Here is a 14,470-nt window from a genome sequence, read left to right on the forward strand (position 1 = left end):
TTTTATAGTATAAAATATACCGCATATTTATGTATAAATATTATATATTTAAAGCATATTGTAGTTGTTTAAATATTATATAAAATTACTATTATATACAAAGTATAAAAATGACTCATGAATGCTTCGCGTTTAAAGCCTTTCATTTTATTTAGTGACTGAATTTTGTGGTAGGGAGAGAAACTAGTGAAAAGGAAGAGAAAATCATGGCATAAACAATTTTTAAATTTACTCTAGAAAGATACAATAAGTTTGTAACTATTATATTTAAATATAATAGAATATAAAATTATTAAATAAAAAACAAGTGGTTATACAGTGTATGTTTTATAAATATTTACTGAATTTAAGTTACATTACTTCATACATGCTTATAGATCTAGATATCCAAACAATTAGAAACCTTAAAACTTAAAAGAAAAAATGTAACGATCCGGCCGGTCATTTTAAGAATTAACGCCCCGATCCCCTATTAACTGCTTTTCCCGTATTTTTTTATGCTATTATGAGTTGCCGGGAGGATTCGTTTTGAGTTTCTGGGTATTTTGGGACACTTAGTCCCTCAATGAGAGGTTAAGCTTTAGAATTTGAACCGTAGTCGGAGCAGTGTGAAGACCTCGGAATGAATTCCATCGATTTCGTTAGCTCTGTTGGGTGATTTCGGGCTTAGGGACGTGTTCGGATTGTATTTTGGAGGTCTGTAACTTATTTAGGCTTGAAATGCAGAAAGTTGAATTTTTGAAGTTTTCGCATTGATAGTGAGATTTTGATATCGGGGTCGGAATCCAATTTCGAAAGTTGGAACAGCTCTGTAGTGTTGAATGTGACTTGTGTGCAAATTTTGGGATCAATCGGACTTGGTTTATTTGGTTTCGGCATCAGTTGTAGGATTCTTGAAATTTCAAGTTCTTTAGGTTTGGATTGCAGGGTGATTCGTGGTTTTAGCGTTGTTTGATGTGATTCGAGGGTTGGACTATGTTCGTATGATGTTTTAGGATTGGTTGACATATTTGGTTGAGGTCCCGGGGGCCTCGGGTGTGTTTCGGTTGCTCAACGGGTTATTTTTGGACTTAGAGAAGTTGCAGATTTTCTACTGTTGTGTTGCAGAGAAAACCTTCATCGCGTTCGCGTAGAGCATCTGGGTGAAGCAGCTGAATTGTGCTTCGCGTTCGCAATGATGCCCCCGCGTTCGTGAAGGTATGGGCCCTTTAACCTTCGCGTTCGCGATATGGTCCTCGTGTTCGCGTAGGGTCCGCCAGTGTAAGGTACGCGTTCGCGAGTGGACCCTCGCGCTCGCGAAAGAGGAAAGGCTGGCCAGTGATTTTTGTGCATCGCGTACGCGACAATGGACTTGCGTTCGCGAAGAAGAACGTGTCTGGGCATAACATAAATTTCAAAATCGAGGGTTTTGAGTTCATATCACAAAATTGAATTGGGAGCTCGGTAGGAGGCGAATTTTGGAGAGATTTTCGGAGAAAGTTTGCGGGTAATGATTCCTAACTCCTTTTTGCTTATAACTCATTAATCTAAACATGAATTCATCATCTAAATTCAGATTTGGGGTGAGAAATTTGGGAAAATTTGAGAAAAGTTCTTAGACCTAATTTTGGGGTTTTGATCAAGATTTTGGTATCGGATTGGAGTAATTTTGGTATAGTTAGACTCGTGAGTGAATGGGTATTCATAATCCATAATTTTTACTCGATTCCGAGACGTGGTCCCGGGGAGGATTTTTGGGCGTTTTTCTATGTTCTTGCCTTAGCTTCAATTTCATTAGCTAAATTAGTTGTTTGTAGTTGTATTTACGTTATGATATTAATTTGATTAGATTTGGGCCACCCGGAGTTGGATACTCGTGGCAAGAGCGTGATTTCGGATTGATTTTGAGCCGGTTCTAGGTAAGTGGCTTGCCTAACCTTGTGGGGGGAACCCCCCTTAAGATTTTGGTATTGTTGTTATATGAGTGTCGTGTACGTGATGTGACAAGGGCATATACGTGCTAATTGTTGAAAAATCCCGTTTTTATTAAGTAAATACCTGTGTTCTTCTTGTAATTGAGCAATACTTGTACTTGAAGCCTCTTGTTTAGCCTAGGAAAAAGCATGCTTATGTGTTCTAATTGTCTTACCTGTTTTGACTGCTTACTTGTATTACGTGCAGCATGTTTAGAGTAGAATTCTTATTTATCCACGAATAGAACTGTAGATTCTTTCTGATACTGTTGTTTGTTTACTTTGGGACTACGGGACGATCTCCCGGGATATCCCCATGCATGTTTACTTTGGGACTACGGATCGGTATTCCGGGAGAGCCCCCTACATGTTTATATTTGGGACTACGGGACGACACTCCAGAGATTTTCCTGTACTGGATATTTACTTTGGGACTACGGATTGGTATTCCGGGAGATCCTCTGCACTTTTACGTTTGGGACTACGGGACAATATCTCGGGAGATCCCCTGTTGCTATCTTTGTGTACTGAGTTACATTCTTTCTATGATTTTGTTCTCTAATAACTGTTAGTGCTTTAATTATATTGTCACATTTCGTACTGTTTACCCTGTTTTATGTATATAACCAGTAGGGCTCTGACCTTCCTCGTCACTACTCGACTGAGGTTAGTTTGGCACTTACTGGGTACCGTTGTGGTGTACTCATGCCCTTTTCTGCACATGTTTTTCGTGTGAAGATCCAAGTTCTTCGGCTCAGCCATACTTTCAGTGAGGCGAGGCGATCTTCAGAGACTTCAAGGTATATCTGTCGCATCCGCAAACCGAGGAGTCCCTCTTTATTCTCTTTTTTAGCTATAGCCCTTCTGTATTTTTCTTGATTAGACATTCTGGAGTTAAAACACTATGTAGTATCCACAGCTTGTGATTTCATGAGATTCTGGGTTTTGGGAGTTAATTCAGTTTTGAGAGTGTGTATTTGTATATGCCGAGTGGCATCTTAAACGTTTTTAGTATGTTTCTTCGCAGTTCTTGCTAGTTTCGTATTTCGTTTCCTTTTCGCAATTTGTTAGGCTTACCTAGTCGTAGAGACTAGGTGCCGTCACAACAGTTCACGGAGGGCGAACTTGGGTCGTGACAAAAAAATACTAAAATTCCCATTGTGCAACCTAGTTAAAGAGGGGATTATTTTTTAGATATTCTTTTTTCAGAATCTTTGATATATTCGAGTAAGTGTTATTTATGGAAGACAAGAAAAAATTATAGAAGAGAGAAGGAAAATGAAATGAAATAAAAGTGTATTGATGTAGAGGGATCCCTTAGTGAGTTACCAATGTGAAAGTGCTAAAAAGGTAAAAAACAATGTGTCGGTTTTGGAAAAATAATTTTTAAAAAGGAAGCAACCAGCGAATCACCTTGGATATATCCAGTAAAGGAAAAAAGAGTTAAAATAGCACGGTCTAGCCAGTTTTCGGATTGGCCATTCAAAAATAGCCATCGTTTTCCAAGTCATTGAAAAATAGCCACTATTTTGCAGCAACAGAGACCGGTCCAGCATAATATACTGGAGTTTGGTGCACCTGTGTATGAACTTCCAGCATATTATGCTGGACCGGTATACTTTGCTGGCTCCAGTATAATATACTGGAGACTGGAGCACCGGTGCTCCAAACTCCAGTATATTATGTTGGACCGGTATATTATACTAGATATACTATTTTTCGGATTTTGAACAGTGTTTTCGTTCAGATTTATCTTTACATGAAAAGTGGCTAAATTTCGATTACTTTTGAAACTGTGGCTATTTTTGAATAACCACTTGTAAATCTGGCTATTTTTTAATTTCTCCCAAAAAAAGATGAATTGGGTTTTAGTGGGCCAAGTGGGCTTGATTGGGAGTCTGGCCTCTTTAGGCCCTTTTTCGTAAAAATAGCACGGGCTAACCAGTTCTCGGACCGATCATTCAAAATAGTCAGCGCTTGCAAAGTCATCGAAAAATAGTCACTATTTTGCTGTAACACGAAAAATTCCAGCATAATATACTGGAGATCAGTGCACATGTGTATGAACTTCCATCATATTATGCTGGAACTCTAACACGTGAAAAGTTCCAGCATAATATACGTAAAAATAGCACGGTATAGCCAGTTTTTGGACTGGTCATTCAAAAATAGCCAGCGTTTACCAAGTCAATAAAAAATAGCCACTATTTTGCTGCAACAGAGACCGGTCTAGCATAATATATTGGAGTTCGGTGCACATGTGTATGAACTCTAACATATTATGCTGGACCGGTATACTTTGCTGGCTCTAGTATAATATACTGGAGACTGGAGCACCGGTGCTCCAAACTCCAGTATATTATGCTGGACCGATATACTTGCTGGAACTCTAGCATATTATGCTGGAGTTCTAGTGTACTTATGCTGGAACTCCATCATATTATGCTGGAGTTCCAGCATACTTATCCTGGAACTCCAGTATAATATGCTGGAGTTCAAGCATACTTATCCTGGAACTCCAGCATAATATGCTGGCGTATTTTCCGAGTTTTGAACAGTATTTTCGCTCAAATTTATCTTTATATAAAAAGTGGCTAAATTTTGATTACTTTTGAAACGTGCTATTCTTGAATGACTACTTGTAAATCTGGCTATTTTTGAATTTCTCCCATAATATACTGGAGATTGGAGCAGCTGTGTATAAACTTCCAACATATTATACTGGATATGTATATTATACTGGAACTCCAGTATTTTATGCTGGAAGTCGGTATATTATACTAAAACTACACTGGACTTAGGTCATCTCTTAAATAAATAACCAAAAATGAATATATTTTTTTTCTTTTCTTTAATAGAGAAGGGTAATTGAAATTTGAAAATGAAGATAATAATTATGCCGATACACTAGAGTAAGGAGAAATTTTATCATGTGTGAGACATGAGACGTATACGTTGGTTGTGTTAGACCCAACGCTAAATTTTCCATAAGAATACACAGAAGTCCCAGTCAGCATCACTACTGTAAGAAAAAACCCTGGAAGCAGTAGCTTTTATAATCTAAACATGTGAATTAGAACAAATTTGTGAAGCAGAACAATATATACACTCAAATCATGCACCAACTAAGCTGCTTCACGCATTCATATACAAATGTGAAATGAAAAGGGAGATTTTTAACATGTCGAATAGATTTCTCAAGTAAAGAGCTTAATGGTTCAGAATTATGATACAAGAAACTCAACCCTCAGACGACAACAGAAAAGAGAGAAATTTTACAATCTAAAAGGAAATAAAGTCAGCTACAAAATACCATTCTAGACATCTACTCAAACATTACAGCAACCTCCTAAATCGGGACTTCCATTTTTAGTGGTGCGTGTAAAGTATTTACCGATGCATTCTGAAGCCAATCCTTGGCACAGATGAGCGCTTCCACTGTCTCAGGTCGCAAGGAACACCTGTAACGATCCATCTCTTTGCTTACTGTGCTAAATACAGAGTCAGCTGTTATAGTAGAAACTGGAACTGACAATATATCACGAGCCATTATTGATAGAGTTGGGTACTTCATTCTGTTCAGTTTCCACCACCCCACAACATCAAACTCGTGAACACGAGGCAACAAGGACTCCTCCAAATATTGATCAAGTTCAGACCTTGACTGCTGACTTGTGGTCTCCATAATGTAGGCATCAAAATCTGTAAGTCCGGCTCCATTACTAGAGGCACCGACGCCTTGGGCATTCTCCTGCTTCATAGCCCCACCATTTGCGTCTTCAGCATAAGTTGGGGTCAGAGGCAGAGGAAGTGCCACATATTCAAGGAAGAGCTCGTGGATTCCCTCCTCAACAATCTTCACATAGGTAGCAGCTTCTTCACCGTATATTTTCGTAAAACTGAATTCAACGAGCTTCATTTTGAAGCGTGGATCCATTACTACGGCAATAGCTAACATCAGACAACAAGTCTTCCAGTATTTATCGAATTTCTCTTGCATAGTTTTGGTAAGGCTGCTGATGGATGGATCTTCACTTGCTGCAGCACGAGCCAGTTCCAATTGAATCTTCCACGCTTCATGGAAGAATGTATTGGTTGTTGGAATTGTTGGTGCAGTCAGAAGATTGGCAGTGTCAAAGAGGATTTTCAAGTAAGTACACAGAATCTCAACTTGCTTCCAATCTTCAACTGATGGGGCATCCTTGTAATCAGGATCAGATGTATCCAAGCATGAAAATACTTCCTTCAGCTCTGATGCAGCCAACAACATCTCATATGTTGTGTTCCACTGTGTTCGGTCATCAAGCGCCAACGTCTTTGTGCTTGGCACCTGAAGCTGCTGTTTGAGCTCAATAAACTTTTCCTCGTGAGATTCTGATGTTTTCACATATTTTACGCTATATCTTACTTTCTTAACAGTTCCATGCAAAAAATAAAATGCATCTTGGGCAATGCTGCTCAAAGTTCGAGCAAGACAATTTCCAACCAACAGCTGACCATTTAGCACAAGAGGGTTCTTCACTGAGAGTAAAGCTCTAAGATTATCAACAGCTGCATCACTGATTGGTTGATTAATAGTGACAGAAAATAACTTCCCCTCCATACTCCAGTCAGAAAGGCAAGCGGCAACTGCATGGCTGAAAGCCGTGTCAGAATCTGGATATGGTTCCATTATGACATTGAGTATTTTCCTGTGAATTTTCCACTCACTATCAATATACTGCCCAGTTATGAACACATAACCCACAGTGTGATGGGAGGACCACATGTCTAGTGTTAAGCAGATCCGCCCAGGTACTCTCTCAATCACTTTCTGAATCGCTTGCTTCTCTCTAAGATAAGTTGCCACACAATCTCCTTGGACAGTGTTGAAGCTCACCATATCAAACCGAGGTTGAAGATGCTGGACAAAAGTAAGAAAGCCTGGATGCTCAACCATGTGAAGGGGATAGTCGTGCATGATGATCATCCTGGAGATCTCCTGGCGGCACCGGTCTGGATCAAAAGCAAGATAAGGAGTAGAAGCAGTTCGATAACGTCGTTTAGGTGTACCATTACTACCCCCATATCCACTCATCTTTGAAGGAGCACTATAAGGGGTCAATTGATCATTCTGCTGGTTGCGCAAGACTACTGGGCAGGTTCCTTTGGCAATATGGCGTTTCAGATGACTAGTGCCTGCTACTTTCGACCCTGTACTATATGCAAACGATTGCTTGCACTGGTTACATTGTGCCCTTCTAGTCCCAACAGCAACAGTTTCAATAGTGAAGTGCTCCCAAACTATTGATTTCTTTTTCCTACGCTTACCAGGTTGCGTTTCTACATGGTTGGGTTGTGGCTCTGCACGAACCATCTCATTTCCTGGAAACATCTCCCTGTCTGAAACCATTCCATTTCCAGGGACTATCTCATTGCCGAGCACCATCTCATGTCCAACCATCTCATGTTCATGGACCATCTCATGTTCGAGGACCATCTCATGTTCGAGGACCATCCCATGTTCAGGTATCATCTGATGTTCAGGGACCATCTCATGATTCTCAGTGGGAGTTGCTGGCGTAACAGGGGTTGCCATCGTATATGCAGCAACACACTTCTCAAATATCTGTGTAATATAATGATAAAGAAAAGAAACAGAAAAACGAAAATTATAAGTAATTTGAAGATTATAGCAAAAAAGTAAATATAAGCCTGAAAGTAGCACTGTTTATCTCAAAAGACTCAGATTCCTTTTTTTTTTTTGGGGGGGGGGGGGGGGGTGGCGCAAGTTTCAGAAAACTCAAATTCTTTTGTCAGCTGCTAGCAAAATGCTTCATTACTTATTATCAATATGGAACTATCTATGGGTCATATAAGAAGGGACATGGAAGTTGAGCACAAGAAAGAAGATACTGTCAGAACATCAAACCAAGCACATCTATTACAAAGTATACACTAAGAGGTAACAACATTTTACAATGAGCAAGTCAAAACTTATGAGCAATAGAAGGAACTTTAATTCTTTTTTTATTTTTTGGGAGGTTAAAAGCATGTCCAAATTTTAAAAGACCCTCATGAACTGCAAGGGCAGCAAAATAAATGTAAAAGATGCCACCTTTTTTATAATGAATAACTAAAAATAAAGAATAAGGAAGTTACCATAATGCATTAAGGGGCCGTTCGGTTGGCTTGATAAGGAAAAAAATCTCCACACGGAATCCATCATTATTATAACATTTGGTTACTACTTCCTCTCCTCATAAATAATATTCATATAAGTTATGCTGGAGTTTTTGTATTATTTTATGCGGGCTACAATGTCAAATAAGAATGCGAGTAAGCATCCAACAAGAAATAATCCCTGCATTTTAATTCATGCATAACTAATCTCTGCATTTCGATTCTTGCATTACTAACCTCTACATAACTTATCGCTAAACCAAATGACCCCCAAGTGCATAAGGAGGTTTCTAGTGGTAGCACCTCCACCTTTGCAAGTCACAAAGCAATGAAGTAGGGCAGGGTGCAAAGGAGGTTGGGGGTGACAAAACATTGGTGACATATGCAACACTAAAATCAAACCAAATTAATGAGTAGGTTACAATTAAAAACTCCAAGGAACATAAGATAAGTAGATAATGAGGTAGGGCTGGATGCAAAGGGGGTTGGGGGTGACAAAACATTGGTGACATATGCAACACTAAAATCAAACCAGATTAATGAGTTGGTTACAATTAAAAACTCCAAGGAACATAAGATTAAGTAGATATTTGGTACTTTTTAATGTTATTTATTTCAGAAATCATTATCTGTCCCAAATTTCTCCGTCGATTTTGGTCAAAGTGCCCAAAATTGGTTGACCAAATCCAATACAGATCCCACCCCACCCCCACACCCACGACGTGTCGATTCGGGTGCGGCGCCAAAAGTGAAGCGTCCGAGCAACTTAGGTGGCCATTATAGGGCTACAAAATATCAAAAAAAAACAAAAAAAAAAATAAGAACCAATCACATCCCCTCAAAAATGCTACAAAAGTTGTCAGATTTTACAATGAGCATGTTAAGATTAATGAGAAACAGGGAACTTTAATATTTCTTTTTTTGTCTTAATACGCATATTGACACTTCAACTAGCACAGTTTTTGTGAAGCTAGGCCCCGTATTTAGAATATTCCCAAGTAAACACAGCAAAATACTTCTGACAGTTTAGTATGCTTATGTGATTGAGTTAGCCGGTATGGCTTAACAGCATGTGAATCAAACAAAAAAGAAGCGTGAATCCAAAGAAAAACCTCCCCCCCCCCCTTCCTTTTCTTCCTTTTTTTAGGACATCTCTTTCTTCCTCTATATTTTTTCTCTCCCTCCTCCCTAGGAAAATAGTATCTGTTTTGATATCCTTAATGGCTCGACGTATTCTATCTTCGACGAGTCTAAGCACACACCTCACTCACTCCTCAGTCCATAGTAGAGAGAACCACTCATTTGCTTTCAGTCGAGCCTCTTTCCCAGTAAAGAAGGAAATGGCTACAGCTCAGCTGACTGCATCATCCATTTCTGCTAAGGATTTTGCATCTTTCAAAGGGCTTAGGTCCACAAGAAATGTTAAGGTTGCGTATTTTGCTCCTTTTAAAGCAGAATAGCAGGTGGTTCCGTGGTTTTGTCATTAAGCTGCAGAGTATATAAGATACTGATTTTCTTTTAAGCTTTTTCCAAATGGAGAATGAGCCCGTGAAGAGTGACACAGGGAAGATAGAAAAGAGGAAGGCTTTACATAAGATTTGAACCTTGCAACCAAGAGATTCACTATGGTGTTGCAGCCAATGGTCACTGGTAGGATTTTAATCCTGCACCTAACGAATGCGTTGTGGAGTTACAACCACTAGGCTGCAACTTCATCACTGCAGAGAGCAGGCATAGTATTTACTCTTTGGACTAATAGAACAGGAGGCCAAAAGCTTTAGCCAACAAATGCATGACATTAGTTCCTCAGAGCTGAAGAATCCTGTCCATGGGCACAACTTGGAGGGACTAAATTACCTCCATCAAGGCCCCGCCCGGCCCTGCCTGAACTCATCCCTAAACTAAGCTAACCCAAAGTTTAAGCTAGCGTTTGGCCATAGAATCCCAAATTTGTTTTGAAAAATCTGATTTGGGTGAAGTTTGGTTTGAAGATAAAAATGTGTTTGGACATCAGTTTTCAAATCATATTTCACTTCTTTCTTTCTTTTTTTGAAAAAACACAAAACATGACTTATACCCACAAGTTCTAAAAACTGTTACAAATACCCAACAGTACCTTCATCAATAGCATTCATCATATTATCGCAAACCATAGTCCTGAACATAAATAAATTTGGTACAAAATTATCATTTTTTTAATGAACTACACTATCAGATAACCGATACAAGACGAAGCAACATTCTTACAAAATACTCCCTCCGTTCCAATTTATGTGAACTTGTTTGACTGAGCACGGAGTTTAAGAAAAAAATAAAGACTTTTAGAATTTGTGGTCCTAAACAAGTCCAAATGGGGCCCTGAGTATTTGTGTGGTTATAAAAGCTTCTCATTAAGGGTAAAGTTGTAACTTTAAGCTAAATTGTTACCAAATTTAGAAAGGGTTCATTCTTTTTGGAACGGACCAAAAAGGAAATAGGTTCACATAAACTGAAACAGAGGGAGTAATAAATTGTGGGCTTTTTTATAAAATATAAAAGTTTGGGGCAATTTTTAAAAAATGTAATAGTAAGATTTTGGGCCAAAACCAACTCTTTTGGGATTTAGGTTTTGAACTGGTTTGGGTTTTGGGTTTTGGGAATTTACCAAAATATGGATAAAATTTATGAACAAACATGTATTTTCCAAAAAAAAACCAAATAAATTTTGGCAAAACCTATAGCCAAACGAGTCCTAATAGTAATACTGGGAAATTTTCACAAATAGTCAACTTTTAGCCCCTATAATTGAAAAATATCCACGAGTTTCAAATTCCATTAGTGTTATCATGGAGTTCCACTTATAAAATTTGAAACTCCAGTACAACGGCTATTTTTCAATGACAAGGCAGAAAAGTTAGCCGTAGAAACAGCCTCTTGCAGAAATGCAGGGTAAGGCTGCGTACAATAGACCCTTGCGGTCCGGCCTTTCCCCAGATCTCGCGCATAGCGGGAGCTTAGTGCATCAGGCTGCCCTTAAGGCTGAAAAGTGCTAGTAATGCTCCTACTAATGCAACAAGGAGGGTACTATTCTATTTCGAAGAAAGTCAGGGTCAGAAAGGGCGTTTCCCAAAATATGGGCTAACAAGTACAAACATAAACTAACTAGATCTAACTAAGAAAAACGGATCAGACATGGGCTTCGACACAAATTTAAACAAAGCCCATATCACACACTCTTACTAACACCCAGAAAGAAATGACTAAAAATTTCAAGAACCATTTCAGAGTCCCTTGATTTTAAAAATGACCTTCAACTTAAAGCCCAGAACAAGAAAACTATAAAACTCATTTTTTGTAACATACCAGCAAAAAAAGTTGAATTAATCCTGAAAAGTCAAAATTCTAAATAACTACACCATAAAACAACAAGAACAAAATTGATATTGAAACAAAAATATTACTACAACAAAAAGCTTTAAAATTTTATTTTAACCATGAAACAGAGTATATAGCACGCATTTTCACCAAAATATAAACATAAAACTAACAAAAATATCAAGAGACCAATCTTCACACTAACACAATAAAGCATTAAAAATATATCTAAAAACGGAAAAATAAGTCAAATCTGAAATGATAAAAAAAGAAACTCAAATATCAAAGTTCGATTTTGAGCAAAACCCAGAAAAGAAAATTCGACTTTGACCAAAACCCAGATGAGAAAGTTCAATTTTGAGCAAAACCCAGATAACAAAATTCGATTTTAAGCAAAACCCAGATGCTTAAATTCGATTTAGAACAAAACCAAGATAATGAAATGGAGCTTACCGGGTTTTTCAGGCTTCGATAGTGAACCAGATCTAGGGTTTCAGCAAGAGGGAGAGAGGAGAGAGAAAGGGGAGAGAGAGAAAGAGAATTGGGCTTGAACCCGATAAAAACCAAACTGGACCTTTGTTATGATATTTTTGGGTCGTTTGGGGATTGGTATTAGACTATTATTGACAAGAAAATATGAATACCAAAAACATTAAATTTGTAGTATTGGAAATGGACTTTCTTTTTAGGTCCATTTATTGTTATGACTTGTGAGTATGTGAAATCGAAGGTGTGTTAGTATGTGTGTTTTGGGTCACACCCTTTTTTTGGTCGAGTGGCTTGACCATAGCCCACTTTTTATGGTATTTTTGGTTGGCTAGTGTAGCTATGTACGATTATGTGTGGACTCTATTTAAGATGGGGCCTACATTGGCTAAAATTGGAATTGGGGAAATGGGGTTCTTTCTTTCTTTAAGGAGAATTTTGAAATTTAGCCCATTATGGTGGGGTAAAATTTCACTTTTGAAATAAAATGGATGGCATCTATTTCAAGTCCTTCACCAAGAGGGGATTTGAATTGACTTTTAAGCTAGTCATTCAGTTTTTAAGTTTTTTTCGTTTTTTTTTTAGTATTTGGCAAAGTTAAAAAATGCTTAAAATAAATTTAAAATTACTTAAAACAAGCCAAAAGCAATAAGCTGCGCAACCCCAACTTATTGAGTTTTGGCTTAAAAGTTAATTCTGCTGAAAAGCCATTTTTTTAAGCCAATCCAAACGAGCTCCTAAGCGGGGCAGTTGCATAAAAGGCCATTCCTGAACCACTATTTTGGTTCTGTTTCCGTTAGTTCAGTGAGTTTAATTTGTTTGAAAAAAAATTAATTCTTAACTATAAAAAAACAGTCTGGTATACTAAGCTCCCGCTATGCGTGAGGTCCGAAGAAAGACTACATTTCGTAAGAGGCTGTTTCCATAGCTTGAACCCCTCTTGGTCACATGACAGTAACTTTGCCGGTTATTGAACTAACGACATTTAAAAAATGCCTAAAAAGGTCATACAATGTAAATAATTTGGAATAAGTTTGGGGGTTCAGCTGAGGCTACTGATTTTTCTTTGAACTATGTATACAAATGAGAAAAAATATATACTTATATTATATGATGTATACAAGCTTTTAATTACCAATAATTAAAGAGTAAACACTTAATTAAAAAGATAAAGAAAGACGTGATCCATCGTACGGAAAAAATTCTGAAATGACAAGTTCACAAATATCTTGTCCAATCTTTTAAAAATGCATTCACCATTAGGTCTACGGTAGACCGTCTACCTCTACCATTCTACCAAGTGAAAGGCCCCCGGTACCCAAGAATAAGTAATCCACTAGAGTTAACACAAAAAGCAAAGTCCTCATGCTCAAGAGGATATACTAGTAGGAGATAAAGCAACCTCTAAGATCAAGGGATCAAAATTAGGTTAAAAATTTAAGTCCTCATGCTCAAGAGGATGTACTAGTAGGAGATAAAGCAACCTCTAAGATCAAAGGGATCAAAATTAGGTTAAAAATTTTAAATTTTTCTTGAAATTGACATATGACCAAATATGATTATTTGACATTATTCGGACAGGAATTAGAGAAGTTTTGGCTTATTAATGAGGAATCAAATAAAGCATCAGAAGATGTTTACTTGATAAGAAATATTTTAAGATTGAAGTCAACTAAGGTACAACGAAATACCGCGTCGTACCATTTCATTTATAATTTTTTTTAAATGAGACAAAGGTAACTTTCATGACAACAAATTAGGGGGAAATTACTCTTGATACGTCTATTTGCATGTTCAAATTACTCGTTGTTATCATTCACATATAATATCTTTTTATACTTCTTATAATTACTTGTGTCGAGGTTAATTCTCGATCGTCCAATAATAATCTTTTCAATTCTACCTTCTAGACCAAATAAATTAATCCTAATTGCATATGTGCAATATAGGTTTTTGATCTTAATCTTCGCCTTTTAAACCCCTTTAATGGTTTCCGCATTAATTTTGAATACTTAATTACGATATGATTAATTGGCTACTATATATATAGAGAGAGAAAGTTAGAAAATTTCTAAATGTAAAGAAGACTCTCTGAGTCTCGATTGATTAGTTGCAATGTTCAAGAGATTGTATATAATCCAATGTTTAGTGATATGATTTTCTAGTCACTGAATTGTTTGACTTAGTTGAAGGTGCTTTGGATTTGAGACGAATTTATTTTTCTACTGAAAGTGCTTCTGATAGGGAATAGGGAAAAGCCTTGCCTTATTTAAGAATACCAGGACAAAGAAGAATAAGCATTACCTCTGTTGAAGGAAGTAGCCCCTCCCTTTGCTTATTTATTTTTCCTTGTCTTCGGGTCTCATTTGAATGACTCACTGCCTATTTTGTTACATTTTTTTTAATTCCAGAATAGAACTGTAGATCCTGACCCTTTCCTTGAAAGCTCCCGGTGCTGCTACTATCACCAGTAAGTTGTATCGAATTAATATCTGGATTAAAATAAATTATAAAAG

The 14,470-nt window shown here is 37.5% G+C and overlaps 1 protein-coding gene across 1 annotated transcript; it reads right to left on the bottom strand.

The window, feature by feature from the left end:
• Positions 1-5,069: 5,069 nt before the first annotated feature.
• LOC104238369 (zinc finger BED domain-containing protein DAYSLEEPER-like) lies at positions 5,070-12,137 on the bottom strand. Its single transcript, XM_009792706.2, has 2 exons — positions 11,922-12,137; positions 5,070-7,560 (listed from the first exon to the last, which is right to left on the bottom strand). The coding sequence occupies exon 2, from the start codon at positions 7,528-7,530 to the stop codon at positions 5,302-5,304; it is 2,229 nt and encodes a 742-aa protein (XP_009791008.1). The 5' UTR covers positions 7,531-7,560; positions 11,922-12,137; the 3' UTR covers positions 5,070-5,301.
• Positions 12,138-14,470: the final 2,333 nt, after the last annotated feature.

The sequence above is a fragment of the Nicotiana sylvestris genome, chromosome 11, assembly GCF_000393655.2.
Source record: "Nicotiana sylvestris chromosome 11, ASM39365v2, whole genome shotgun sequence".
NCBI classification, from domain to species: Eukaryota; Viridiplantae; Streptophyta; class Magnoliopsida; order Solanales; family Solanaceae; genus Nicotiana; species Nicotiana sylvestris.

Bases quoted from the DNA above. Each gene is read 5' to 3' on its own strand.
- LOC104238369 (XM_009792706.2), bottom strand. From the start codon at position 7,530: ATGGCAACCCCTGTTACGCCAGCAACTCCCACTGAGAATCATGAGATG.